Source organism: Pholis gunnellus (assembly GCF_910591455.1).
Source record: "Pholis gunnellus genome assembly, chromosome: 2".
Lineage (NCBI taxonomy): Eukaryota > Metazoa > Chordata > Actinopteri > Perciformes > Pholidae > Pholis > Pholis gunnellus.
This window is the reverse complement of record NC_136536.1, coordinates 14,374,550-14,401,009: the sequence shown is the minus strand read 5'-3', so window position 1 is coordinate 14,401,009 and position 26,460 is coordinate 14,374,550. Positions and strand designations below refer to the sequence as shown.

General features: G+C 41.8%; 2 protein-coding genes across 3 annotated transcripts; one reads left to right on the top strand and one right to left on the bottom strand.

The window, feature by feature from the left end:
- Nucleotides 1–11,517: 11,517 nt before the first annotated feature.
- On the top strand, nt 11,518–14,133 carry lhfpl5b (LHFPL tetraspan subfamily member 5b; the record flags this gene model as incomplete). Its single annotated transcript, XM_079176167.1, has 2 exons — nt 11,518–11,926; nt 13,877–14,133. The coding sequence occupies 2 exons, from the start codon at nt 11,518–11,520 to the stop codon at nt 14,131–14,133; spliced, it is 666 nt and encodes a 221-aa protein (XP_079032293.1).
- Nucleotides 14,134–15,054: 921 nt separating this feature from the next.
- Nucleotides 15,055–26,460, bottom strand: srpk1a (SRSF protein kinase 1a). 2 transcript variants are annotated; one of them, XM_079171264.1, is made up of 16 exons: nt 26,407–26,460; nt 25,687–25,741; nt 22,697–22,824; nt 22,419–22,527; nt 22,201–22,288; nt 21,773–21,860; nt 21,175–21,281; nt 20,663–20,828; nt 20,554–20,579; nt 20,205–20,430; nt 19,743–20,114; nt 19,476–19,576; nt 19,128–19,235; nt 18,904–18,973; nt 17,846–17,938; nt 15,055–16,404 (listed from the first exon to the last, which is right to left on the bottom strand). In XM_079171264.1, the coding sequence occupies exons 1-16, from the start codon at nt 26,417–26,419 to the stop codon at nt 16,220–16,222; spliced, it is 1,935 nt and encodes a 644-aa protein (XP_079027390.1). In that variant the 5' UTR covers nt 26,420–26,460; the 3' UTR covers nt 15,055–16,219. The 2 variants fall into 2 exon arrangements, with proteins under 2 accessions (XP_079027390.1, XP_079027389.1); XM_079171263.1 differs by lacking the exon at nt 15,055–16,404 and having other exon boundaries at nt 16,489–17,938.

Below are 26,460 nucleotides of genomic sequence, written 5' to 3'. Positions count from 1 at the left end.
AAGACTCCCAGCAGGCATAGCAGCACCACCAATGGCTCTCTGAGGAGAAATAGCCGGATTCCTCCCACACAGAGATCAGATGCAGGTGCAGAGGAGCACCGCTGAGCCGGAGCTGCAAAGGAGGACTGCCATTACAGCACAAATCCCCAAATATTATCATTAGGGATCTGTCAGCAAAACAGAAAAATATAGAGTGGTATCGTCCTGTGGCATGGGCTTAAATTGCACTGTGGTTGAGTGAGTGAGGACACTAGTTGTTGTCATCCTCAGAGCACAAGCATCCTGGGGCGTGAACTCCTGTCTCCGGAGTGGACCTGTACATATGTGACAGTATGATTAATGCGACTCCACACCCTCTGCATTATTCAACCCTCATGGTGCTCACATCTAGATAATGAGGAAAGGCTCCTCGCCAGCTGAAGCACCCACTCCCCCCCCCCCCTCTCTCTCTCTCTTCACACATGTCCTCCGGTGCAGACATCACAGCCAGAGGATGCTCCGAGCGGGATTTGCCATTATGGTTTTCCTCATTACAGGAGCAGCGTGATTTTAGGAGTTGATGGGCTTCACGCGCTCACAGGGGCCCGGGGATGTCGTCGCTGTCTGGGGAAAAAAACTCATCAGTGGCGAGTGTGGGTAGCCGTACAGGCCTGCTGTGGTGTCGTTAACGCCAGCAGTCTTTAACCCCTTAAGCTATTCCTGACCACCCCACCACCAGCAGCTGTCCCTTGACAATGTCTATAGAAATGTCAGCTCACTCACCTCCATTAAACTCCACAATCAAACCTGTCAACAGGTGAGGAAGGGAAGGGATTCATTACTTACATTTTGTGAATCACACAATGTTTACAGTTTGACCTTCATAGGCAGAGCTTATTGTCAATAGCTTTACATTCCCTTCATGTGCACCCTCTGTAAAAAAACAGACATACCTTTAGGATGTGTTTCTATGAGCAACGTGTAGACCAGATGACAAAAGGACAGAGAACCTGGATGCACCATTTTAGAAACCAAAAGATTGCCTGTCAGTGATTGGAAAGACAGCGAATGACAAAGACAGCTGAACATTGAAGGCTTGTACTGGGTCAGCAAGTGTCTAATAAAGTTATTAAGTCCCCATTCATGCTGTCCAGTCTGGAGCCACTGCTTTCTGTGATGGAGCACTTCTCCTTTCCTTTTGTGGGAAACAGAGAAACAGTTCATGGCTGAACGTCTGGCGGTGTGAAGTGATTTAAAACTAAGCTGGTTTTTTTTAATCGACTAAAAAGGGTAAGAAAATCTAGTAGAGATGAAATATACAAAGAAAAAGACAGCGACACCAAATGTTATTCAAGCTGAAATGTTGAGAGAAAGGAATAGAGAATTATTTGCATACCCAGCGACAACCTTTGAAGCGCGATGCAGTCGCCCGTATCCAAGTTTACAGGCAGTTTACATGATCTGGCATCATCAACATTCACCGTTTCATCAGTGTTTGATGCAAATGGTGTTTGTTTGGATACTGTTCATCTGAACAGCCTTCTTCATAACCTGTGTGAAGAAAAGGGAGGAAGACACAGTGGCTCTTGAGTACACCGTTCACACTAATAGTATCAGTGTTTCTAAATTCTCTTCATTTTCGAGTGTGCTGTTGATGGGCACTTTTATCTCCCAGTGCAATCAATGCTCAGGAGGTGGAGCAGCAACTCAACAAAAAAAAGTATCAAATCTAAAGGAAAATATTTAAACTTGCATTTTAAAAAGGACTATAGTCCAACATTTTGAGAAATAGGCTAACACACTTTTTGGATGATAAGATCAATATCATTCTTGACTCTAAATATAGTAAATATGAGGCAGTTAGCTTAAAGACTGGAAGCAGGGGACAGTGATGCCAGATGTGATCGACAACATGCCCAGTTCATTCATTTTATTAGCTAAATATAATATCGGGGCCTGTGATTGTAAAGTTGTGGATGGAGGTGATGGAATGAGCATAACTTTGGGATATGAGTCATTATGTTAAAGTTAACCGTACACAATAACAAGGAAGAGAGATCTTTTTGTGATACAATGCTACCGGTATGGATTTAGAGTGAGTATTTGAGACTTCTAAACACTAAACACGTAACATAGGGTTGAGTTATTTCCAGCTTTGTGACCTGTTTGTATTATGTTGCAGCTCAGCTGATTTTTTAATGATGGATATAGGAGAGAGAAGTTGGAGGACCATGTGAGATTAAAAACACAAGGTAAATTTAAAATAGGCCAGCAATTTTGTATTATAGTAGCCTTATACAACTGCATTATATAAATAATCATATTAGACATGTATCATATTACTGTATGTAGGGAATATTGTTTGAGTATATTAGCAACCTGTTTGAAGAGCACTGGGTGCTGCGTTGTGTTGTTTCCTTGCACCTGCCCAGGGACTGAAGATGGAAATTAGCCACGAGCTAAATCCGGTACAAAACATCTCTTCTCTTTTTGAGATGAATGTATTTTTGTACCTGGTCCCTGATGTAAATAAACTATATACATAATAACCATCGAGATGGTTTGGCCTTTGTTTGTAAAAAAGTGCAAATGCAGTTGTTTGAATATGATTACTTCGCATATGTTTTTGCTGTTGTAATCTCAGTTAATGTACCCCTCTTAATAACAGATTACCGCACATGCAAGTCAAAGAGAAATGTCAAAGAAGTGGAAAATATAGTTGTTTTTCATTTGATTATTATGTATCAATGTATATTACTAAGTGCAGGGCTCCATAGGCATTTTTAGTTTAATTCAACATATTTGCAACGGCTTTCCTAAAAAAACGAACCTGACATCATCATGCTTCTGCTTTAAGTCCATTGAGCCATTGTGCTTTGAGTTGACAATGAGTGACATCACCTCTCAGTCTCCTTTGTCCTGTCTGAAAGTCCTAAAAGATTACATTGACCCTCAGATACCAGGGGATTACTCAAATAACAATGAATTAAATAAATGGTAGAAAATGTATCTAATCTGAATATTGACACATTTTCCCCTCCCTCCAAATATATTATTTATTGCTATGTGATTGCTCTTGTTTAGGAACATTAAAATATTCAAAGCAATAAGCAACAGCTCTTTAAACAAGGCAACCGTAGCCTAAAATATGTCAACAAGGCAGGTAACTAACTGTTCACACTCACTAATCCTCAAATATTAGTGAATTCTACTTCATTTTACTTAAAACAAAACAAAACATTGATGTCACTACATATGCCGGTGTTCTATGTGAATGTTGTAAATCAATACATTTATTGACTACTAATTAACATAAATCGCAGTTCGGTCTGTCTCTATTTTCTCTATTCTGTCTCTATTTTACAGATTTCTATGCATTCAAATTGCCCGCCAAGTACTTCCTGGAACTATCTGAGGTCTACATGAGTGACGTGACATTCTTATTAAAGAGTAGTCCAGCCTGGCAACACTAGCAGGAGAAAACAGCTTGCTTGGCTTTGTTCAAACGTAACAATACCTGCAACCTAGAAATGAGAACAAGACTCCAGGAAGTCCCTGTGCCCAGCCAAGAAATACAGTAGTCCAACACATAACCTCTTGTGAAACAACAACTTATCGTTTTCACACAGTAAACAAGATATGTGGGGTTTTAACTTCGGACAGAGCCAGGATAGCTGTTTCCACATGGTCCACCAGTCTTTATGCTAACCTCATATTTATGATACAGTCATCAGATATCGATCGTCTCATCCAACTCTCCAGAAAAAAGAAAATAAGTGCATTTCCCAAAATATTAAACTATTCCTTTAACTGGCAGTAGCTTTACAAAGTGACAGTTTGTTTCACGTCTGTCTGTGCAAGTCTTGCATCATTTACAGTTAGTAACTTACAAAACGGTCACCTTTGTATGGCGACAGCATATCTTGAATATTATGAATATTTTGTCGTACATGGTGAGAACAAGTATGGAGTTAGAACATGTGCGCAGAGAGAGAAATAGAGGACATGCTCTAAAACTAGTACCAGTTTACAATCCGTGGTGTGAACTTGCAGAGGAAGAAGAGTGACATGAAGAGAGGGCTGATCCGCAGTAGAAATCCTTCACAGACCAATTAACAGCAAGAATTTCCGCACAGCTCTCGCATGCAGCACCGCCTCGCCAAATTTTAGTGTTGAGGGGCGGGAATCCTCCTTCCTATCACTTCTGCTACACAGTTATATAACTGCTGGAGCATCACTTACACATACACTGACAGGAAACAGACACTCTCACATGCAGTGACGATCTAAAAGTGAACACACGACAAACCGCACAAAAATGACTGCTGTGTGGCGTCTTGCCTCGCCTGTGTTTCAGGGCAATTGACGGACTTATTGATGGTGACATTTCAAAAGGGCACTGCACATCATGATTGAAATTATAGGTTTGTTTTCTTTAATCTCTGGGGGGGGGGCTCTGATATTATACATGTGAGACTATACACACACAATCAAAGTTCAGAGCCTCAGGTCTTAGAATCTAGAATAAGAAGAATGATGAGATTCACCCCCTGAAAGAAATACGTCTCCTTGCCATGTGTGTCCTTACCCCTAACTGATTTCTCATGCAGCGTGTGTGCAGCTCGGAGATGAAGCTGGTGTCGTTGCACCGATAGCAGCTGTGTTGGTAGGCGCAGCAGTGTTTTCACAGGGATTCAGTCTGTCGGGAGATCTGAATGATGAGCCCAGCTCACAGTTGATGTCATGTTCTCACACACACACACACACACACGCACACACACACTGGGCTTCAATCCTAGAATCAGCAGGACATCTAAGGAATCACATAAATCACAAATCCAAATGAGGAAGAAAGACAGGAAGAAAATGACTTTCAAAGTAAGTGTTTGAATATGAAAATCAATGTGATTAAAGATGGTGTGTGTTAACACAATCAGTGTGAAGGACGCAGAAGCCTTTTCAAAGAACATCACACCAGAAAAGATTTATGTAAAATACACTCAGGGTCTTCTTCGACAAAAGAAATATGTTTCATATGGATTTGGAAAACTTCCTGTCTAGTTCATGTGACTGTGTAAACACACTGTACGTAAACACACACGAATGAAGAGCAAGGACAGTCTGTTCCTCGTCCGGCTGTTTTAGTGGAGGTATGAAAGGAGCACACTCTTATTCTAACCTCTGTGCATACATTCTAATAAATGACCAGACTCAATACGTTCAATGGCATACTGCCCCCTCTTGGACAATCTTGGCTAATAAAATGTCTTTTTTCATAAACGCACTGCGAGAGAAAAGGCATTTTGATGCATTTTCTGTGTTTTCTTTTATTCTTTCTTTTATTATTCTTTTTGCACAAAAGCAGAACATCTGTGGTGGAAAAGTAATCTCATTAGTGTGACACCAAACACACGCTCCAAGAGTTGTAACCATTGCAGATGCCTCAGTTATCCCAAATACACTAATGCTGGGTTCGCCGAGGGTGTTAAAGCCCATTGTGGTCTGAAATAACAAGATGTCTCTGGCTGAGCTCTGGATGGGATCCTGCTTTCTGCTAAAGAACTACACCGATTCTAACAGAAATGGGATGAAAGAAACTGGCCTCAGAGCCGGCTGCAAGCATCTATGAAGCTGCAGTGCTGTAAAAAGGAAGGGGGGGGGGGGGCAACATTAGTGCAGGGTCAGGCATCAGGGATTACAGGGTAACGTTTGGGTTGTTGCTCTGGGAGGAGCACAAAAATGTGGATGCTCATCTCTTTTCCTGTGCAGAGCTCGTGCAGCTATTACAATACCTGCACTAAACTCACAGAGGTCATTATCTTCGAATATTGTTGCTGAAGAGAAACAACGCCACAGTGCAGTTTAAAGGTTATTGATGCAACACAAGGGGGTGTTTAGAAGGCTATTTCAGTATGCACAACGCCAGAGAGATATATCAAAATGAAGGAATACTAGAGATGTACAAGACAGTTTGACCCCCTGCAACAACCCTCCTGCATACTGATAGGAGTGGTTTATTAGACTGAATACTAAGTAGAGAAAACTAGCTAAATCCTTTTATTCTCCTCAAACCAGCACCAATGGGCAGCACCCTTGTCTGGGCCAATCATAAAATAAATCTGTGCCTGAGTTTAAAAGACAGTTAATATTTTGATGAAATGCCTCGCCATCTCTTATTGGCATCTAATTGGAGGGCTTGTTTGTTATGAATCCAAAGGCTGAAAACAGAGACACTTTGGTGGGAAGGAATATGAGTCACGTAACATAAAGCAATAATATAGCCAAAAGAAAATATGACAGTGATGGAATGTCTGTCACATTTCCAGAAAAACATTATGATGTACTCTGCTCTCCGTCTCAGCAGCAAACATTAATCACATCACGGAATAAGCATGTCGCTCATTTGATGAAAGTTGGCCATAAATGTAATAAAGCTGCCACGGTTATTAGAAGTGCCACAGGCCATTTTACAACAGCTCACACACCTCGAATTGGATTATGGAAAGAAATATGATGAACCAAGGAAGTAGGATTTACCCATTTACAGGGGACCTGGGGAGGTTTAATGACTTGTGACTGAATCCATTCATAAACATTAATATCTACAGCAATAACAAGCTGCAGAGGTTTTTCTCAGATGGGGGAAACTTGAAGACGTCCTCTGCTGCAGTTAAACTGTGTGTGCATATCAGCCATGAGTTGCCTTTGTAAAAACATATATACACTCCACTATAGCTTTGATCACAGGTTACATCCAGCAGTTAACAAGTGTAATGGGGTATTTAGGGGTTCAAAGACTTGTGTGTCCACTCAGTAGAGTTAATAAGGCTCTGGAGTGGCCAGTAATAACATCTAAAAGGGCTCAATTAGCTCAGATTGGAATCGACTTGACTTGATTTTTACAATTGGATCAACACTAAAAACTATCCTGACTCCAGCGTAGAGCACTGATACGTTTTTGAGAGTTATGCATTTTTGCTGAAAACTGCTGCCAGTTGCAGCTGGAAACAACACTGATTAGAGCGAAGCTAATGATAAGAGATGAGACTGAACCGAAAGAGAAACGATGGGAGCCAGAAAACCAAAACAATGAGCTGAAAGACGCTGAAGCGCTTCATGGAGCTGAGGGAAACTAGAGTGGATAATGCTCAGTGGTTTCATCACTACTATAACAATCAACTTAAGTTTTAAGCCTAGTTACATTTACACTTTGAGAGCAACTGTGATACTAACGTCTGGTATTCACAGATTTTTAGTGCCTTCAAAACCCTCTGACAACAAACAAGAAATAAACGTACTGAGTTTCTTTTGCAATAAGCTCACAAGAAAGTAACTGCAATGTCCACTTGAACAATGTTTGACCGACTCTAAAAAGTTCCCCTTAATAAGACCAACCAAAATGTCCATAAAAGCAACAATGGAATATGTTCTCAACCACAATCATAAATACAAATAAAGAAAGTTAATAATTGGAAAGAAACCCTCAAAAGATTCTTACTCACCAAATGTAATATTGAGAATTTATTTAATATTGAGAGATTATTTGTCAATTGCAAAATTTCTTTTTAAAAGCTTACTGTGGTCATCAGTGTTCATTATTCAAATTGCATATAATGACAAATATTATCAAAAAATATTGTTGTGGTGTTTCCTCTTTTAAAATGTTTCTTCTGAATTGATATCAGGCCTCTGTGGTCCATTCTTTTTAACGATATAGAATATGTTTCGATCTCTTACCATGTTTGCTGCGAGTGAATTGTGATAGCCCTGCTGTGCTGCTGATAAGTTGTAGTGACACACAAACGTGATGGGTGAGAGAGAGAGAGAGAGAGAGAGAGAGAGAGAGAGAGAGAGAGAGAGAGAGAGAGAGAGAGAGAGAGAGAGAGAGAGAGAGGCCAGTGTGCTGTGAGGATTCTGTTTCAGGACATATTTGTTGCGTGGGTGTGTAGTTGTGTGAGTGGCCTTATTGTTAACGATGTTAGCCTTGGTGTCGTGTGTGCAAAGCGTGTATAGCCGAGTTGATTGCCTTGGCTTGCATCCATGAAGTGTTGTTGCCATTGAGTCTGAAATGAGTTCAGCAGGAGCACTGGAGGGATCCCCCGATTGACCCCGGGTGCCACACTGCATCCTTCCCCTCACACCTGTGGTGGTGTCACACTCTACAATTGACTTCCTTTTAGAACTGCAAATAAAGACTATTTTCATTCTTTCTCTTTTATTGATTATTGTTTTAAATTCACATGTTGAAAAATGAAATGAAACCAGACTGGCAGATCGTTTTAACAGTGTCTCTGAGCGTCAGCGTGAGGAGCAGAAATAATTGAACAGCCGGATAAACAAACCTGACTCCCCAAGGCAGTCTACAAGAAGGACGAAGAGCTCAGCTGTCAGTTTGCTGATGAATTCACTCATCGGAGGTAAGAAGTCCTTTAAGTGTGGATAGGTCTGATGTTCAGAGAGTCGATCCTGAGGTTGTGCATGAGGCAACAATTAAAGACGTCTCATTCTAACGTCAAGTCATTATTTCTCGTTCACCCTCCAGACATAAAAGTACTTAATTACCATTAAACAAAGATATTGTTTGAACTTCCTGGTGGCTTAGGGGTCTTTAAGCCAATGACCATGTGTTAGCTGGTCAACTTTGATGTATGCCATGTCCTCTCGTTCGCCTTTCTATCCCTGTCACATCTCTATTGTTTACTGTTCAATAAAGGGTAAAAATACACAGAAAAATGCCCCTTCTAACTCGGATAATAAAACTTTATAAGTTTAAATTTGTATCATTATTGCTGATGCATTAAGCAAAACATTAAATATACTCGTATGTTTTGTGTGTAAAATCTTCATTCTTAAAGTTGCAAACTAAAGCCTCTGAGTTATAGTTGTAAAGTGTCATGAAGTCTAAAATCTACTTCACAAGGAAAGGGGTTAGAGGGATTTTTTTGTCCCAGAGCCCCCAGTCACCATGACTGATGGATGATGAGATTTGATGAGCAGCCAGCTATCACCATGTACAAACCCAGTGCTCATTAATTAGGAGACAGAAAAAGAAAATGTCAAAATTACCATCAAGTCAACTTAAATTAGCAGTTGATGAAGTTTGGATCATATCCATATGGCTTCCATATGGCGGCTGCTGATTGGAGAGGACTGGCCATTTCCAGGCTTTTTTATATGTACCATCAACTTGAATTTTGTCTGAAATTTGCTGGATTGCCTCGTGGCACAAAGACAAATTATTTTGAAGAATCCAAAAGTGATTCTGCTGCCTTCAATGTTAAACAAGCGCTAAAAAGTTGTGGAGCGACAGACGGTAGAATGACTGCAAAAGCCAACGCAAACAAAGTTTAATTCTCCTCAATAAAGTGAAAGACGAATCCTACTTTGATTTGTATTCAGGAGACGGTGGCACCCCTGAAATCAAACCTATGAGCAATAAGAAAATGAAAATGCTAACACAGTTAAACGTCTTTAGCTGCTACTAATGCCAGACCCTGTCTGTGATGGGAAAGAAGGCTGTAAAATCTAGACACCAGATTTCATCTTCATTTGGGAGCTATAACACAGCAGCTTTGCTCTTGGTCAAAAGCAGATGGACATGGATTAATCTTTTGAATTCATAACAAGCTCTGAGTGCAGCATAAGTGGATCTTTGGAGTTCACTAATTCCCTCATATCACTACAGGCTTTCGTTATTTTGACTTCAGAATAAGCCTGGAACAAGGTTTTCTTTTGTCAGAAAACAAATACAAACAAATAACAAGGTTAATCCTCCTAAAAGTGTAAAGCCTATCTGCGTCCGTCTCTACGTCCGTCTCCACATCCGCAACCACTTCCCGTCTTCAAGGCGTCTCCAAAGAAACAGCAGGCTTGAAGGAAATCTTGACGAGACAGTCAGAGGCTGTCACTTGTATCAGGGATTACGTCTCATTAGAGCAGCACTCCAAAGCAGCTCCCCCGCATTTCTCCTCCACGGACTGAGTTTGATTAGTCTTTTTATCTATGCTGTGACGTCTCCTCTCCATCTCATCTCTCTCTCTCTCTCTGTCTGTCTTTCAGGCAGAGCTCGTGCTACCCCCCACCGGCAGCTGATTGTCCCTCCTGAGCAGCAGGGAGCCGTCGGGAAGCCGTCAGGGAGTCTGGGGCGACGCGGGACAGCCGCTCCTCCCTGAATACTCTTCTCAACACATGGCAGAGTGTCGTCGGATGCCTTCATGCTCCTTGTTGTGATCACTGACTAGAGGGTGAAGGGTACAGATGGTGGCACACTCTGTCCGGCTGCCTTCTGTCAGCCTCGAGCCGGGGTCGTCATCCCTAACTGAACATGGCAAAACAAAAGAAAACGTATACGAGGAGTGACACCATATGTGTTGCTGTAGTTTAAAGGACACAGATAAAACGTACGTGAAAACGCACCAGCAATTAAGAAAGAGAAATTAAAAAAGTGTTGCTGCATCAATCACATTTATTTTGCTCAAAATGTGTCTTTGGTGTTCTCAGCAAACAGAGGGGCAATTAAAATGTAAAAAAAAGTCCCCTGAACAGACTGAGAGAGATAGATCTCTGCTTTGGTGTGAGTCATCCCAGACCAGCTGCTTTTGGCAAACACATTTGTGCTGTGTGATTTAAAGCTGCCCACATGTCTGCATTTCACATCTCTGCCATTTTTAAGCCTCTACGGACTCAAGACTTCACTGTCACTGAACTCCCAACACCGTCTGCAACAACAGTCAAGATCTATATCCGTGTGAGACTTTGTTGAAATGTATCAAAATAAAATTCTGATTGTGTTCCTGTCACTGGCAGTGAGTTCCAGATAAGCAGCACTGCAATAAAAAAGATTCAGCCGGAGCGATATTGAATTTGATACAAATGAATAAAGGTTTGATTCTGCAAACCTTTATAATTTATTTTTTCCTGTGTATCAGCCATAAACCTCAGCAAACTGCCTGGCAGAATCCCCTAGGTATAGCATAATGGCATTGAGAAACATTGGAATAAAGATGAGTTTGGACAAAATTAGAACAACTAAACAATGCTGTAAAGCTGCAGTGAGGATACAAAAATAACCCCTAAACATCATGCATGTATGTGGTTTTGTTGGAGATCTGTTAACTTGAACCAAAAGTAACATTTGTATGTTCTTTTTAAAGGAAAGACAGGGTTGCAGGTTTGACTTTCCAAGGAGGCAGATGTACTTTTTTCAAATCTGTATAATAACACAACTGTAGTGTTTTGATTCTACATATGCTTGTTTACACTCCTAGTTCTGTAATTCAATGGTGATCTTATTGCTTATTCTGTCAACCTCTGACGTCAGAGCTACGTCGTTAATTAGAGAGGTGAGGGTGCTGTCCTGGGTGCTGAATCCCGAGCCAGGTCTTTCCGTGCAAAGCAGCCACGGCAGCAACGGGCGCGTGTTTTGGTGTTTAAAGACTCATCGGGACACGTGGATTGTGTTTAAACACGTGTAGGGATTTGTTTGGATTTACTGAAGACAGGGAACATTGACGACATATTTAAGAAAAGCTCGCTGACATGGATCTGCTTCCAGCCCAGGAGGCAGCCAAAATCTACCACACCAACTATGTGAGAAACTCTCGAGCCGTCGGCGTCATGTGGGCCGTGTTCACCATCTGCTTCGTCATCATCACCATGGTGGTCTTCATCCAGCCCTACTGGATCGGGGACAGCGTCAGCACCCCGCAGGCCGGGTACTTCGGCCTCTTCCACTACTGCATCGGCAACGCGCTCACCTCGGAGCTCGTCTGCAAGGGCAGCGTGCTGGACTTCGCCTCCATCCCCTCGCCTGCCTTCAGGACCGCCATGTTCTTCGTGGGGACCTCCATGCTGCTGATTGTGGCCACTATGGTCTGCTTCAGCTTGTTTTTCTTCTGCAACGCCGGGAACGTCTACAAGATCTGCGCGTGGATGCAGCTGGCCTCAGGTGAGGAAGAGGGTGGTCTTTATGCTTCCGCGCTGCATTTTAGAAGTTCATGTTGTACTTTTAAGTCCACGTAAGTAGTTTGACAGTTATAGTTACTGTTCAGATTAAGATATCACATCATAAATATATGATCTTTGTGTAAAATATGACACATCGTTATTGATTAAAGTACCCAACAACATAATGAAGAAGTTAAAGCTTCGACTCCAGTAGTCTGTATAATGATCATTTTTATTACTTTTGATAGTTAAAAGTACATTTTGCTAGTAATACTGAGTACTTTTTTAATTCATGAACTTTTACTTATACTAAAGTTGTATTTTTATATTTAAGCATTACTACTTCTACTGAATAAAGAAAGAGATACATTCTTCCACCATTGCTGGCATCCAATGACAAAATTAACAATAATAATTTTGAGTAAAATCCTACAGTCTCTGGTAAAAAATGTATTAATGTAGCCATACATCATTTTGTATTATTTTGTAGGATGTGTTTTGATCACACTTTATTTTGTAATATAGAACTGATACTGAACTTACATTTGAGTGAAGCTGAGACATAAATCAATATTGATAATTGACTATGAGGCTGGATATCATCTGGGATTAAACCAGTAGTAATCCATCAATTATCATGAGATTATTGATATCGAGGCATTGTGTTAAAATACTGTGGTAGTACAGCCATACAGTTACTATGCCACCAACAAGTTCACTGGGTTTAAGATGAAGGTTTGAAACACAAACGAGTTCATTGCTCTTCATATTCAGAGTTAAAATCTTGACAAAGGTCAAAGGTCATACTGTCCGTGGAGTGACTCCACCGCCTACTCTACCCTTTCCAAACTTTATAGTTGCTTTAGTTTCTACTTCTAACTATCCAAATAAAGACTGCGTTTTTACATTTTGTCACGAAAGTACACGTTCAACAGAAACCTTTCAAATCTTTACCAAAGTTCAGCACCTGAATATCAAAACTCTGAAACGGAGCAGTGAAGGATGAGTCTTCTGAACGGTTCCCTTTAAACTGTGTGAGAGTGAGATAAACTCATCTTCTCACCTCTCTGGTTTCATGTGAGGTGTGTGTTTGTACTGGATGTGTTGTTCCTCACTGAGGAAGCCAAGAAGGGATCCAGTTTCAGCCCAGACTCTGACACCTCTGATGGTGGATTGGTTACATGTAACAAGATCAGGTGTTGCTGTGTTGTTAAGTGATCAAAACTCCCACCTGAAACACACCAGGGCCAAAGAAACGATGAAGTACTATCAGAAATATTCTCAACTAAATGCACTAAGCAGTAAATGTGTCCCCTTTGACTGATATATTATCATAATCAAGCAGCATTAAACTCTTTGGGCCATCAAGCAGGTATTTAAATGAAACCATCTGAGAAGTTAAGAGAGGAAATGTCTCTCAGATTTAACTGCTAACAACTCAAAGACTTCAGGAAATGTTTTAATGTAAAAAATAGCTAGGAACAAGTAAACACTACAATATTCCTTCTAAAACGCAGTGGCATATAAAGCAACTAAGTAAAATAAAATGGAAATAGTACAGCACACGTACCTCAAACCACAAACGTTTATATAAGTATAGTTGTAAATCTACTTAGTTACCCCACCACAGTATTGAACGTGACAGTTTTGGAATGTGCATATCTGCAAAATTCAGATTTGTGGCAAAAACACAGAGGACTCTTTACCAGATGAAGAGCATTTAACATTTAAGAACTTTCATAGCAGTACATCATGCAAACAGCCCCACTGAGCATCCTTTGCTGCTGCACCATTAATAAATTACAACTTAGGCACTTTATGGGGTTACATCATGCCTTATCCTGCACAAGGGGCTCAGAAGAACCTCCTTTATAATTATTCAGCAAAGTAACAGCACACAAGGGTAATTATTTCAAGGCTCCTCCATTTTAGTGTCCGTCTTCCCCCGCAGCGGTGTTGATGGTGATGGGCTGCATGATCTACCCGGACGGCTGGGACGCTCCCGAGGTGAAGAGGATGTGTGGCCAGAGGACGGATAAGTACAGCCTGGGGAACTGCACGGTGCGCTGGGCCTACATCCTGGCCATCATCAGCATCCTGGACGCCCTCCTCCTGGCATTTCTGTCCTTCACTCTCGGCAACCGTCAGGACAAACTGCTGCCGGATGAGTTCGAGGTGCAGGGGGGAGCAGGTAATGAAAACAGATGAAGGTGGTGGGCATGGACCAAAGCAGGGAGGTAGGCATGTCTGCTCTTGAGCTTGGTTTGTGGAGTCGGTAGGCCTTGTAGGGCTTTTTTTCACAGAAGACATTTTGACTTGTCATGGAAGGAGAAGCATAAGTGTTTGTTAAGCCGTAATGTTGTGATAATGAGCCGGCATCCACAATACCAGGACCCTAAAACTAAAGCAGCTACATGTTAATGAAACTGAGCCATCACTCATTTTATTATTTACGATTGTGCTTTTTCTACTGTGATGAGATTTGAAACTTACACTTTCTTTTTCACTCTGCCACTTCTGGAGAGAATCTTGTATCTTCACAGATATCCCAGGGAAGGTTATGCAAATACAACTATATATAAATAATCCATTTCTTTCCTGATTGTATGAAATCAAAACCATAAGAAATTATGAAATGCTAAACAAGAATGATTTTAGGATTTTCAAACAAATTGCAACCTATTGTATCACATTTGATATGCGTCATTTTCAACATAACACCACAAAAGCACACTATTCTTATCTTAAATATTGGTAAAAATAAAAATCTTACCACAACTTTGTCAATATTAGCTAAATGGTATGGTAAGTCATGCGAGTTGCAACCCAACGAGGAGGAAACTAAGGCCCAGGGTCTTAAATCCATTAAATAAGGATATCCACAAGAGTGTTTTCCCTCTTTTACAGAAAACCCCTGATGAACATGGACCTTAAGACCCAACGAACAAGCATCCTGAAATGTCAGAATGTAGTTCAGGTCAAACTGCTCACCTGACAAGTTGTGACCTTTGGTTAATTGAAATGCAGCAGTCTCTTACTGCTTCACAACCTCGGCAATAACAGCAGAGTTTTAATTCTGTACTTGATGTCAAACACCTAATAAAGTTCGACGCAGTAGCTCTGTATTGTATGAACATTTTTTTTATTGTATGGTGTGTTTTTGTAAATTGACAGCTTACACAAAGTCCATGTTCTTGAATCAGACACTAATGTACATTTTGTTGTTACCTAGGCTCAATAGATACATAGGTTACTTTGATATGATCAATTTGGGACACCATCACTTAACATCAGATCTCGCCATTTTGTTGGTAAAAACAGAGACAGTATTGAACAGTTGTCCATACATACAACTGTGTTCGAACACATCTTCCATACACTTTATTAAAACACAGCTACCCAGCTAAATAACTTTAGCTAAGATATAAGATTTGTTAAAAACTGTACATAACTGTAATATACATAAAGGCAAACTCTTTGGTACAGATATATACAGTTTATTTACTTTTTTTCCTTTGACTACGGCTTCTTAACATGTCGTCTTGTTGAAACCTTCAAAACAGTATTTTCCTGATTTGTATGAGAATACCAGCCTCCCATGAGAATGCAAGACCTCATTTATTATAATTACCTAACCACACTAAGTACCAGATGACAACAGATTTGTTATGGCTAAATAATATGACCTACATCATCAGACAGGGGATGTCTAAGAAACTGTCTGGAGAAATGCTGTGAACATTACCACAGTCAGTGTACATGTCAGCCCAGTGTGCAACTTCCTAAGCCTACTTTACAAATACGAAATGTTTACCTTACATGTTTAATATAAGATAAAAGAATTCTTAAAAAAAAAAAAAAAAACAGCACGAGAAAAGAAGTAATAGCGGATCCTTTTAAAAAGGGGACAGAATGACCAAGGAAGGCTACATATCCTTAATTTGTTTAGTGCAGGAGTGTAACAAACAAGGATGAGTCACGAGCAGTACAATAACAGGTTTGCTGAGTTGGGTGGGTGAACGGAGCACAGCAGATTGGAGCCAACATGACCACAAAGTAATATATACCACTGGAATCCTGACGTCATCACACTAAGAGAAGAACCAACGAATACAAAGCAAACATACACAGAAGCAATAGTTCAATAACAAGAACATAAGAAATCCAAATTAACGAAACAAAAGAAAAGAAAAAGAGAAATAAATATTCATCTGATATGCCCAAACTGGAAAGTGATCTGTTGCAGTCTCTGGAGAGAGTGGGGGGGGGAGGGTGCAATGGCTGGAGGTGTCCACTAGAGGGTGAGCCAGGGGTGACGCAAGCACTCTGCGGCAGTGGCTCTCTTCTCTGGGATCAGCTCCAGCATGGGAAGCAGGAAGTCAGTGAAGCACTCGGCTTCTTCACGGGGCCACTCGTACTTGTCGAGCAGCACCTCCATCAGGCCCCACGGCTTCAGCTTGGTGATGTGCTTCAAATCACCTGCAGACAGACAGCGCTGCGTCAGAGAGCCGTGCAGGAATACAGCGCAACAATTCCCCCATGTGTACATTTACTACCAACGAGAAGTCTGTGAAAACACATAGAAACCTCGAAATATGACACTAAATAGTTTTACTTCAATAACTGTCAATGGATTTCCAAAGCAGGAATTATTTGAATTGTAATATCTAATGTTGGAAACGTTTTAACAATAAAAAGTTTAAATTTCATACAACAGCTATGTGAAAACCTTATAACGCAGCTCTAGGGCATGATTCAAATGGCAGGCAGAAACCCTCTTCTAATCTCGACACTGACGCGTCTTTGTTTTACCTTTCTTGGTGAAAAAATCCTTGGAATATTTGCCAGTCATTATGAGTTTGCGTGGGACACTCCCCAGCAGCTCAATTATCAGCGCTATATGGTCTACACGGCAGACGATTGCAAGAGGAGAGGGACAAGACAGACAAGACAGACAACAGATTGGTCAGACAGTGTCCCGGTCACAGGCCCACTCTGGGTGTGTGGGTGGAGGGCTGAGGAGGAGGGCGGTCAGCTGACGGCACACACACCTGTGTACATATGGGTCAGACTGTTGCAGAGGTCGGGGTGCACACACCTGCAGTTAGAAATCAGGCTATCAAACACGGCCACCAGACATTACAAGAGCTGTACGGTTCCTAAACCTCTTCCAGCTCCATGCGTCAAGAATCAATAGCTTCAGTTTGGTCACTGCAGTCAGTCACAAAATTCACATACCGTCGATGACAAATGAATACAACTAGGGAGGAAGCAATACTCTTTCTGAAATCTGTAATCAGCCTCTAACTGTTAAGCCTGTCCTTCAATGTCAAAGCACGCACCTTCAGTTGCTCATATTAAAGCTATGGCAGTGTTTTAATCATGTTTGTACACCTGTTGGAGTTTTATCCTAATTTTTTGTGTATTAACATGAAGGACTTTAAACACCTCATCATATCAACAAATACAAAATGTGAAAATAAGTCAGTGCACTAAATCATGACAAATGTTACCGAACCAAGACTCTGGATGAGGTACTACTGTATATCATAAACACTGCCGGTCTATTAGTCAGAAAAACACAGCAAGGTTGCATTTGACCAACCGATGGAGGAAACACTCACGAGTATTCCCCCTACAGTCATCAATACACTATCAGGTATCCAGCCAAGTCATCTGGCTACAACTAAGGAGGCGCCGAGTGTACCTCTGCAAGCAGACAGACCTTCTGACACGTGACTCAACATCTGATGGCACTGTTCAAAGTAGCAGAAATGAATGGGTCTGTATTCATTATTTTGCCCACTTTGCCAACAACTGTGGTAGATCTGTGTGTGTGTGTGTGTGCTGACAGGAACCTTCCTCCTCCACCTCCCACACACCGTTCCCAGAGCGAGCCACAGACAGAGAGGTGGCATACCTCTCTTGGTGAAGTATTCCTGTGAGTATTTCCCGCTCAGAGCATAGTGGCGAGGGATTTTACCGAGCAACTCAATCATGAGAGCAAGATGGTCTGGAAATGAGGCACATCAGAGGAGGAGAGATAGAAAGTCAGAGGGCAACAGTTTGGAGAGGGGATGAACAGTCATGTGGAACAATGGATGATGATGATGATAACAGCCTTGTGTGACAAGAAGCATATGTATGTGAAGTTGATATTATTATTCACATGAAAAGCTTCAAACATTTGAATACATGAAGCCATTCACTTTCATATATAAAAAAAACCCGCAAAAGATTGAATCAGACGGATTATAAGACTTAAAGCACAGCCATCAAAGACTTACACACTAAAGCTTGTACAGCAGATTCTGATACAGGATGAGTGATTAGTTTAAAAGACGGTCACACAACAGAGCGAGCTGTGGAAGAATTAAGCAATCGCCTCGTCAGTTTGTGTACTGGAGGTGAAGAAGCCGATTCACACCTGCTGGGCATGTGCCAGTGAACCGAAGGTTGAATCTGAGCACATACCTGACATGCTGCAACAGAATCAAGTCAGTACAGAAAGTTCACGCTAAGCAGCGAGCCGAAGCATAAGGCATAAAGAACATAAAGCATAAGGACGACAACGATGGAACTTTGAGAGAGAATGAGGAGGAGATAAAGAAAAGCTGAGCAAGGAAATGAGAGACGGCCCCGTCTCCAGTGTGGCAAAAGTGGTTTGAGGTGTTAGAGGAAATAAACACAGGAATGTTGGTACTCATCATTACATCATTAACATCTGCTGTCACACTGTAATGAAGTACCTCATTTAAGTGTTAACATTGTGGAGAATTAAGCAACGTGCACTGCACATTATTACGCTAACTGCACAATAAGTTGAAGTGAAGGTTCCAGCTTGACATGCTTACTGTGAAACTCTTATGAGATGTATCTTACCAGTGAAGCATACATTTCAAAAATACTATTAAATATGGAATAAGGATTCATTCTGTGCGGGTGTAACTGGAGAAAGAGAGGAAGAGGAAGCAATACCTTCATCCCTGGAATAATCTTCCCCAGAATGTGGTTCAAACAAGTAGTCCCCTGTGGCGAGCTCAAAGGCCTGAGGAGACAACACAATCATCACAAACACAGAAACAGACGCTGTATGAAAAGATTGACTCTCCAGCACCACCTGCTGCACACTCAGAACACCTTGAGGTAAATTGGATGATTTGGTTTTCATAGGGTTGGGAGTTGTCAGTGCGTTCTCTCACCATGCAGGCGGTGCTCCATACGTCGGCCGGTGTGCTGTATCCAGCACCAATGAGCACCTCTAAGGACCTGTACTGCCGTGTCTGGATGTCTTCTGTAAAGTGCTTGTTCTGAAAGAGGGAGAGAAAGAAATCCTTAAAATAGATTCCAAAATATACAGAGCCTAGGACAACTGTGTCCAACTTCATCTACAGTACAATTTCAAAACTCAGATGAATACAACAAATCAAACAATGGGATGGAAGATTGAAGCATTTCTATTTTGGTAGCTAGATGACACTGCGTGTGTCCCTAGCTGGAGGCTTCATCCCTAATCAGGAAATCCCTCAGGTCGTTAGCAGGCTACTCACCACCCAGCAAGCATTTCCCAAGTCTGCAATCTTGACCTTGATCTTGTCTGAATTGAGTGGCTCAAGGGGGTTAACGAGCAGGGATCCTGCTGTCAGCTTGCCTACAACAGAGCAGAGAGAAAGAGAAACATCTAATAAAAGAAGAGTTTAATGATTAATGTTCACATGGATGCGCCTTGAATGCATTTCCAAAGCAGCCCATCCAGAGCAACAGCTACCAAAAAACCTCTTTGCAGTGACTAGATGTACTGATGTTGTCTGACTGACCGTCCAGGCTGTCGGGCCCGTCCTCGCCCTCCCCCTGCCCCTGCAGAATGCTTTGCTGCAGGTCTCCCTCCTCCAGCCCAACCAGAAAGTGTCTCTCAGTTACTCCACTGCTGTGAGCGCCCATGCCTTCAGTCTCAGTGTCCAGCTCCTTGAGGTCTGGAGAGTCCACACCGTTGCAGGCGAGGTGAACTGGGGACTCCTCGTGTTGCTCCTCCTGACTGCCACATTTCTCTGTGGGCTCTGCATTGCCATTGTGTTGGTCTTCGTCCCGCCACTGGGACTGCCTCTGGTCCGCCTCCACATGGCCATTACAGGTGAACTCCAACAGCCCCTCTGGTCCCACCCTCATGAGCTCTGCATTCACACTGCTCTCTGAAAGCATCAAGAAAAGACAGATGACATTTCTTTGCAAATGACTCGTACCAAGGATTTTATTACCGTCTCACAATCGTGACTTCTTACCCTCTGTTTCCTCATCTCCTAGCTCCAGAATAGACACCTGTCTGAGAGGAGCGCAGGCTCGTCCCTTTGGAGACTGTGGGTCCTCATCTTCATCTTCTTCATCCTCTCGCATCTCTGTGGTCTTTTCCATCTCCTCCAGGTCCAGGATGCACTTTTCCAGCAGCTCCGCCTGACGCTTCTGCTTCTTTTTTAACTTCTTCTTCTTGTTCTTGGACATTTTTACTGCCTGTCAGAGATGAATATGAGAAACAAGATGGCTCTCATGGATAGTTAAATGTGTGTTAAACTGAAAATGAGGAAGGCTGACGTTATACGCAGAAAAAAAAGGAAATAATAAAAAGGGCTGTACCTGTTTTGGAGCAGGTGCTGTGCTTACTGGAAAGAGAATATCAGATGAGTACAAACTGTAAGCACACTGAGCTCATGAATGTACATTTGAACAAGTGTTTGTCTCATACTTGCTGAACCAGAGGGAGGAGGCGCCCCAGCCCTCTGCCACTCTGTAGCTTCAGCGGCGAGCTTCCGGACATACGGCTCATCGACACTCATCAGGATATTCTCTGGCTTGATGTCTGTGTGGATGATCTGACACTTTGTGTGCAGGTAGTCCAGGCCTTGGAGTACCTGAAAAATGAATGAATGGAAAATGATTGACTGAATGCTGCTTTCAGTTTTTCACAAAGTTGAAACATGTTGACTAAAAAGCTGATACACATGTGCCTCATCGGAACACAAATCGTGGTCAACTAAAATTAAACAAAAGGCTTGACAGAAACAATTATCAAAAGCCTAAATAAAAGCAATACTTAGTGGAAAAGTCTACATCAATAATGTGGAATCAGTTACAAAAGCTCCTTGGCTGTAAAAAACAATGCAACCACAAAATGCTCCTCCCCCGGAGGCTACACCTGAACCTTCATCAGGAGTCAGCCAGCATACAAAAGGTGTGACACTGTGGGTCTAAGGTTACCTGTCTGATGATGCTCTTCACACACGGCAGGGGCAGCCCTTGATAATTAGACTTTATTATCCACTTTAATAAGTGATGCCCCAACACCTCAAACACCATGCAGACATCTGAAGATCACAGCAGTTAAGATAATACAAGCAAGACAAAATGAAAACCCATTATGAGAAAACGATTGACTAAACATGCCGAGGCCTTGTGGTCATTCACCTACATGATGATCATTAGCATTTTTAGACTGCAAAAATAAGAGAGTGCAAACACGAGGGAGTGTTGTTGGGAAGTGTCATGTTGCAGCTACGGCTCTCCCTGTGGCATTCAGGGGATCTTACTTAGCCAAAGTGTTGTGATAGGCGGCGGTCTGTTTTGGACACACAAGGCTCTTTTTAGTAAAGCCCTCTCTTGTTGTTTACTTTGTTACTTGCATACTGCTTTCACAGTGGAATTTGACACCAGGGGAAAGAATGATCCGACCATTGTCAGTCTTTTTTAAAGAATTAACAGGCTATATTCTTTCCAGCAGGAAGAAATTAAACAGATCAAATCTGAATCATTAAAAAAAGACCAGGACGCATTTAAAACATCTGGCTTGAAAGGATACGGGTTCCATTGATACCAGAGATCTTGAAGTCATCTACCATTTGGACCACCATCTCCCGGTTGGGATCATCGGGGTCTGAGTTTCTCACCTGAGAACAAATAAACAGAACAACGCAGTCCAAACAATCAGGATTGACACTTACTAATGTTAGACTGGACCAACACAGGGTCGGCATGCATGTGTCTTTCTCTGTAGTCATGTAACGCTGCTTGAACATACATGCCTAACCTGCTGCATGTTGTGACACAGTATTGTCTGTGAAGTCACAGTCATTTAAGTCTGGAATGTTTTTCACTGCAAGAAAGACCCTGCTGTCCTCGTGTTATGTTTGTTATCGTGAACTGTGACTGCATTGATCAGTACATTTACTCTGCTTCCTAATCTGAACTCGGAAAACTTTCGGTGTGCAAAGTAACTCATCCACTCACGGATCTGAGGAGTTTGATCTCATCCACCGCCGTCTCCGTGTAATGCTCTGCACTCTTCACCACCTTCATTGCAACAAACCTCTTCACCCTGCAACCACAGAGAAAGTAACGTTCGCTAACAGGAAGCACTGAGACAGCTGCAACTGAATCTGTATCCAACTTTAGGCCTCAAAAACAAAACAGTACACCAAGAATATGCAGTAAAGTGTTTCTCGTACTGGATGTCCCAGGCAAGCCACACGGTGGAGAAGTGTCCCCAGCCCAGCTTCCGGATTACATGGTATTTTCCATTGTAACGGTCTCCTACTTTCACATGGTGGTAGCCGCCTAGAAGAGGGGAAAATGCACGTTGAATACAATTCAGACTAATAAAGGCAATACTCTCTTTATTGTGACTGTCATGCAAATATCTTAACTGGGTATCTTAGATAAATTAAAGCAATAAACTGGCATTACTCAGTTATCGGGTAAGCATGCTAAATAAGACGGGACTCGCCTTTGCAGTAGTCGTTGGGGTCCTCCTGCTCCTCATCATCAGAGCCGAGGATCTCCTCGGGTTCCTCGGGCTCCTGAGGTGATGCTTCGTGCTTGAGAAGCTGTCGAGCTCTGGAATTGACTGGCTGCCTGATGGGCAAATACATGCACAAAAAACCCATCTTAGACCGCATTAGGAACAGAGTATCTTACGTATCACTTCCTGACTGGGAACAAAAGTCTTTTAAAACTGTAGTGCAGGACTTGTACTAACTATTTAAAGTATGTTGAAGTTAAGACCTTGCCAAACGAGTTCACAGAATGCTGATTAAGCCTTGAGGCTGACAGGGAATGCTGTCTGTATTTTTGCAGTATACTGGAGTCTGTGGCGTCTTTTCCGTGCTGGCGCACCGGTGATGAGTTTTACGTCGCCCAGCCAGAGGGGAAGAAAGGGCGTACGTCCCAAGCAGCATCGACAGTGTTTGTATAATTACTCTCACTGTCAGTGTGGTGGGCGGCACTCAGAGCTAATCTGCGAGATTAGAGTTGAAGCCAATTTGAACCGATCCTTATCTGCTAGAAACAAATACTGTATTCACAAACAAAAACACAACAGCATGAAAATTGACGGAGACTGTAAGAGCGCAAATAGTCACCGTGAGTAATTAAATAATAATAATTTAGGAGGACCATTTGAACTTCTATACTGTTGATGCCGGAGATGAAGAGACGCTGTGAAATCGACCTGCTATAACAGATCCACAGACGCTTCTGATATCTGTCCTTCCACAGATATCACACAAAATATAGGAGGCATTGAAAGAAATAGAATGTATCGCTATGCAGCTGTCAACGCATGTCGAAATAAGAATGGCTTTACTAATCTTAACTTAGTCCTATTTTTAGGATGAGTGTGAATGGTGCAACTGTATCGTTCATGAAAATATAACATGAACCAGGACTTCAGCGCTCGTCTGGTATTGGTGGATAGTCTCGAACAAATTACAGGGATCAGGGTCAAATAACTGCAGCTGGAAGAAAAAATTCATCATCAATAAGGAAGAGATTAGGTATAAGCAGCAGCTACAAAGCTCAATTATTGTGTCATTATGTCGGGTTGTCAGATGAAAGAGACAAAGAACATTTAGAGCAAATCACAGAAGACTAGACAAAAATTCAGATATTACAAAATTAGCATTACGAATACAACAAGAACACAAGTTTATAGATTGAACCTAAAGAAATACAGACAGATAAGTGTTTGAACAGAATTATTGTTTGTCATTAGCACATGAATACATGTGCATATTAAATATTTGGATTCTTAAAAATCTGTACTTAATGGTGTTTTGACTATAATTGCAGTTAATTTATCAACGTTGGCATCACTGAACAGGAGGGCCGAGGGTAAATGTGTATAATCTGAATATAAAAAGAGCTTCATAAGGGGTAAATCCATTTTAAATGAGATTAACCTCATTTAATGTGTTATTAATGTAGTCAGACAAGTTACAACTCTTGAAATGAGAAATAAAAACATTGCGATTCTGGCGTTACAGTCAGGCTCAATCGAGGATTTTGGATAATGTGTAAGAAAAAGGATCGGGCTTTGAAGTTGACCTCTCTCCTCACAGAACAACACACTCACAACAGTTCAGTTCCTGACATTAACTTGAAAGCCAAACAGCCTGATGTTACTTCCTCTACACGGCAGATTAAGGCTGCTCATCACCATGGGAGGACAAGAGAGCCGAGATCACATTAAAATAAATTCCTAAACTCGTCTGTAGTGTCTCTGTAGTGTCTCACAAATGAGCCGCTGCTTTTCACATAATCTGCAACCTACTTATTCATGCCTGACACGGCTATTTGAAGCAGAGAGGTTTAAAGGCATGATTGTGCACCAATGAAGGAACAAACAGCTGCAGTTAATTACTGAATTATTTGAACTGAATTCTGACTTTTGAATGCCGGTTTCTCTCCATTTGAAACACATTCTTGCATTATTGCTATAATTAATAATACATTTGTAGGAGGCAGACAAAGACTCATTCACAGCTCTTCACTGATTATCAAAGAATGAATAAAAGGAAGAAACAAAGGAATATCATTGCTTAAATGTGAAGCCAGACAAAACTACAATTTGTAAAATTGATGTACGTTATTCCTAAGAGGCTTACATTAAACTAATATTTGACAACTGATTCAGAACCATAGGTTGTACAGTACGCCATGTCTTAGACTGAAGTAGTGCTCCTCCATAGGCATGGTGCTCAGCATGCAATAATAACTGTGGCAATGGACGACACGGTTTCAAGTTAAATTTAGCTTTTTAGAATCGTACGATTCTTCTGCCCGATAGCCATGCCTGTTTCAGCCATGAAGAGAACACTGCGAGGAGTTCAGTATCTGCAATAGTGCTGTTTTCAGTGAAACACCATGCTTCGGTGGGCTGATGTGGGCTTCTTCATTCTCTGGTTTTAAATATAGCACAGGCTCTTATGCAACATTACGGAGGCTGCCACTGATGGCATGATTAGTAAATTGTTAGGTGCATCAAAACAATCAGTAGAGATATCAACACTTGAGTGGTATAATGTGAGCCCTGGATGTTGCATTATCTTAATACAATCATTTATAAACTATTTTTATGGTAGGACATGGCCTTCGGCTGGCTTATTTCAGGCACTATACAGCCCATTATATACAGACAGCTTACATCTCATTAGAATAACGGTCCAAATGAATGATGCCAATGCCCTCACGTGAACCCCATGCAAATATGGAAAGTTAGATTAGTCTTACACGTTTTTATCAATGGATTGCACAGACCAAAATAAGTGCAAGCGTGCAGTCAAGGATCTTGTGTCAGGTTCACATTTAAACGTGTGGACCATGCACGTTCAAAATGCCACAACCCACCACCTCTGACTGAGCTGACATAATGCATGCCTGAGGGTGTCATGTACCAAAGGAAGGGTTTTAAATAGGGTTTTAAAAAAATAAACTCACTTTTTGCTGGTCTTCTTTGCTTTCCCCCTCTTCTTCCTCGCCTGGAGTGCCAGAACTGTCAAGAGAAACCATTTATCTTGCCATTGTCTGATTGCCGTTTGTCGTCTACTTGACACTCGAGACAAAAAAAAAAAAAAGATTGAAACTGTCTGAGGCAAAGGATACAACTAACGTTATCTCACCCTACTGCTCGTAAACGCGGTCATTGTGCAGTGTATTATGTCATATTAGCAACTACCAATATCTAGATAAATCACAATTCAGGTGCATCCACCAGTCGCCCGGTTAGACACTGGAAGCAGTCTAACGTTGAGTTACGTTAGCTAACGTACATCACTAGGCTACCAACCTAACCGTTGTTCTAAAAGACCAACAGCAGCGTGACATGAAGTCGTTTCACTCTGGTCAGTGTACACACAAACACGGCTGGTTACTGGTGTGGGTGCTTTAGGTTGTGTGTAAAAACGGCCGGAGCTGGAAAGCTAAACGCAGCTACATAATCCTGACATGTCCCCGTGAAGCTAATGTCTAGAAAGCTAACATAGCTCGGCTCCAGCTCAACAGTGCGTGACAGACGCGTTCAATTAAACCCCCCGGTATGTATGCAAGCACGGCTCCACTTTAGCTTCGTGACCGCAGAGGAACATCCACTGCAGTGTCAACACACGCACGGGCTAACGTTACTCATACGGTGCACGGCGTGTCGGTGTAAAGACTTACCTTTTCTCTCCATGTTGGCTGGATTCGTAGCTTAGCTGTTAGCTACACCACCAG

Bases quoted from the DNA above. Each gene is read 5' to 3' on its own strand.
- srpk1a (XM_079171263.1), bottom strand. The intron at 22,528-22,696 runs GCGAGTCCCGTC...CCCCTCTTCTAG, and splicing joins CCCCAACGACTACTGCAAAG to GCGGCTACCACCATGTGAAA. The intron at 20,829-21,174 runs GTAACCTTAGAC...TTCATTTTTCAG, and splicing joins TGAAGAGCATCATCAGACAG to GTACTCCAAGGCCTGGACTA.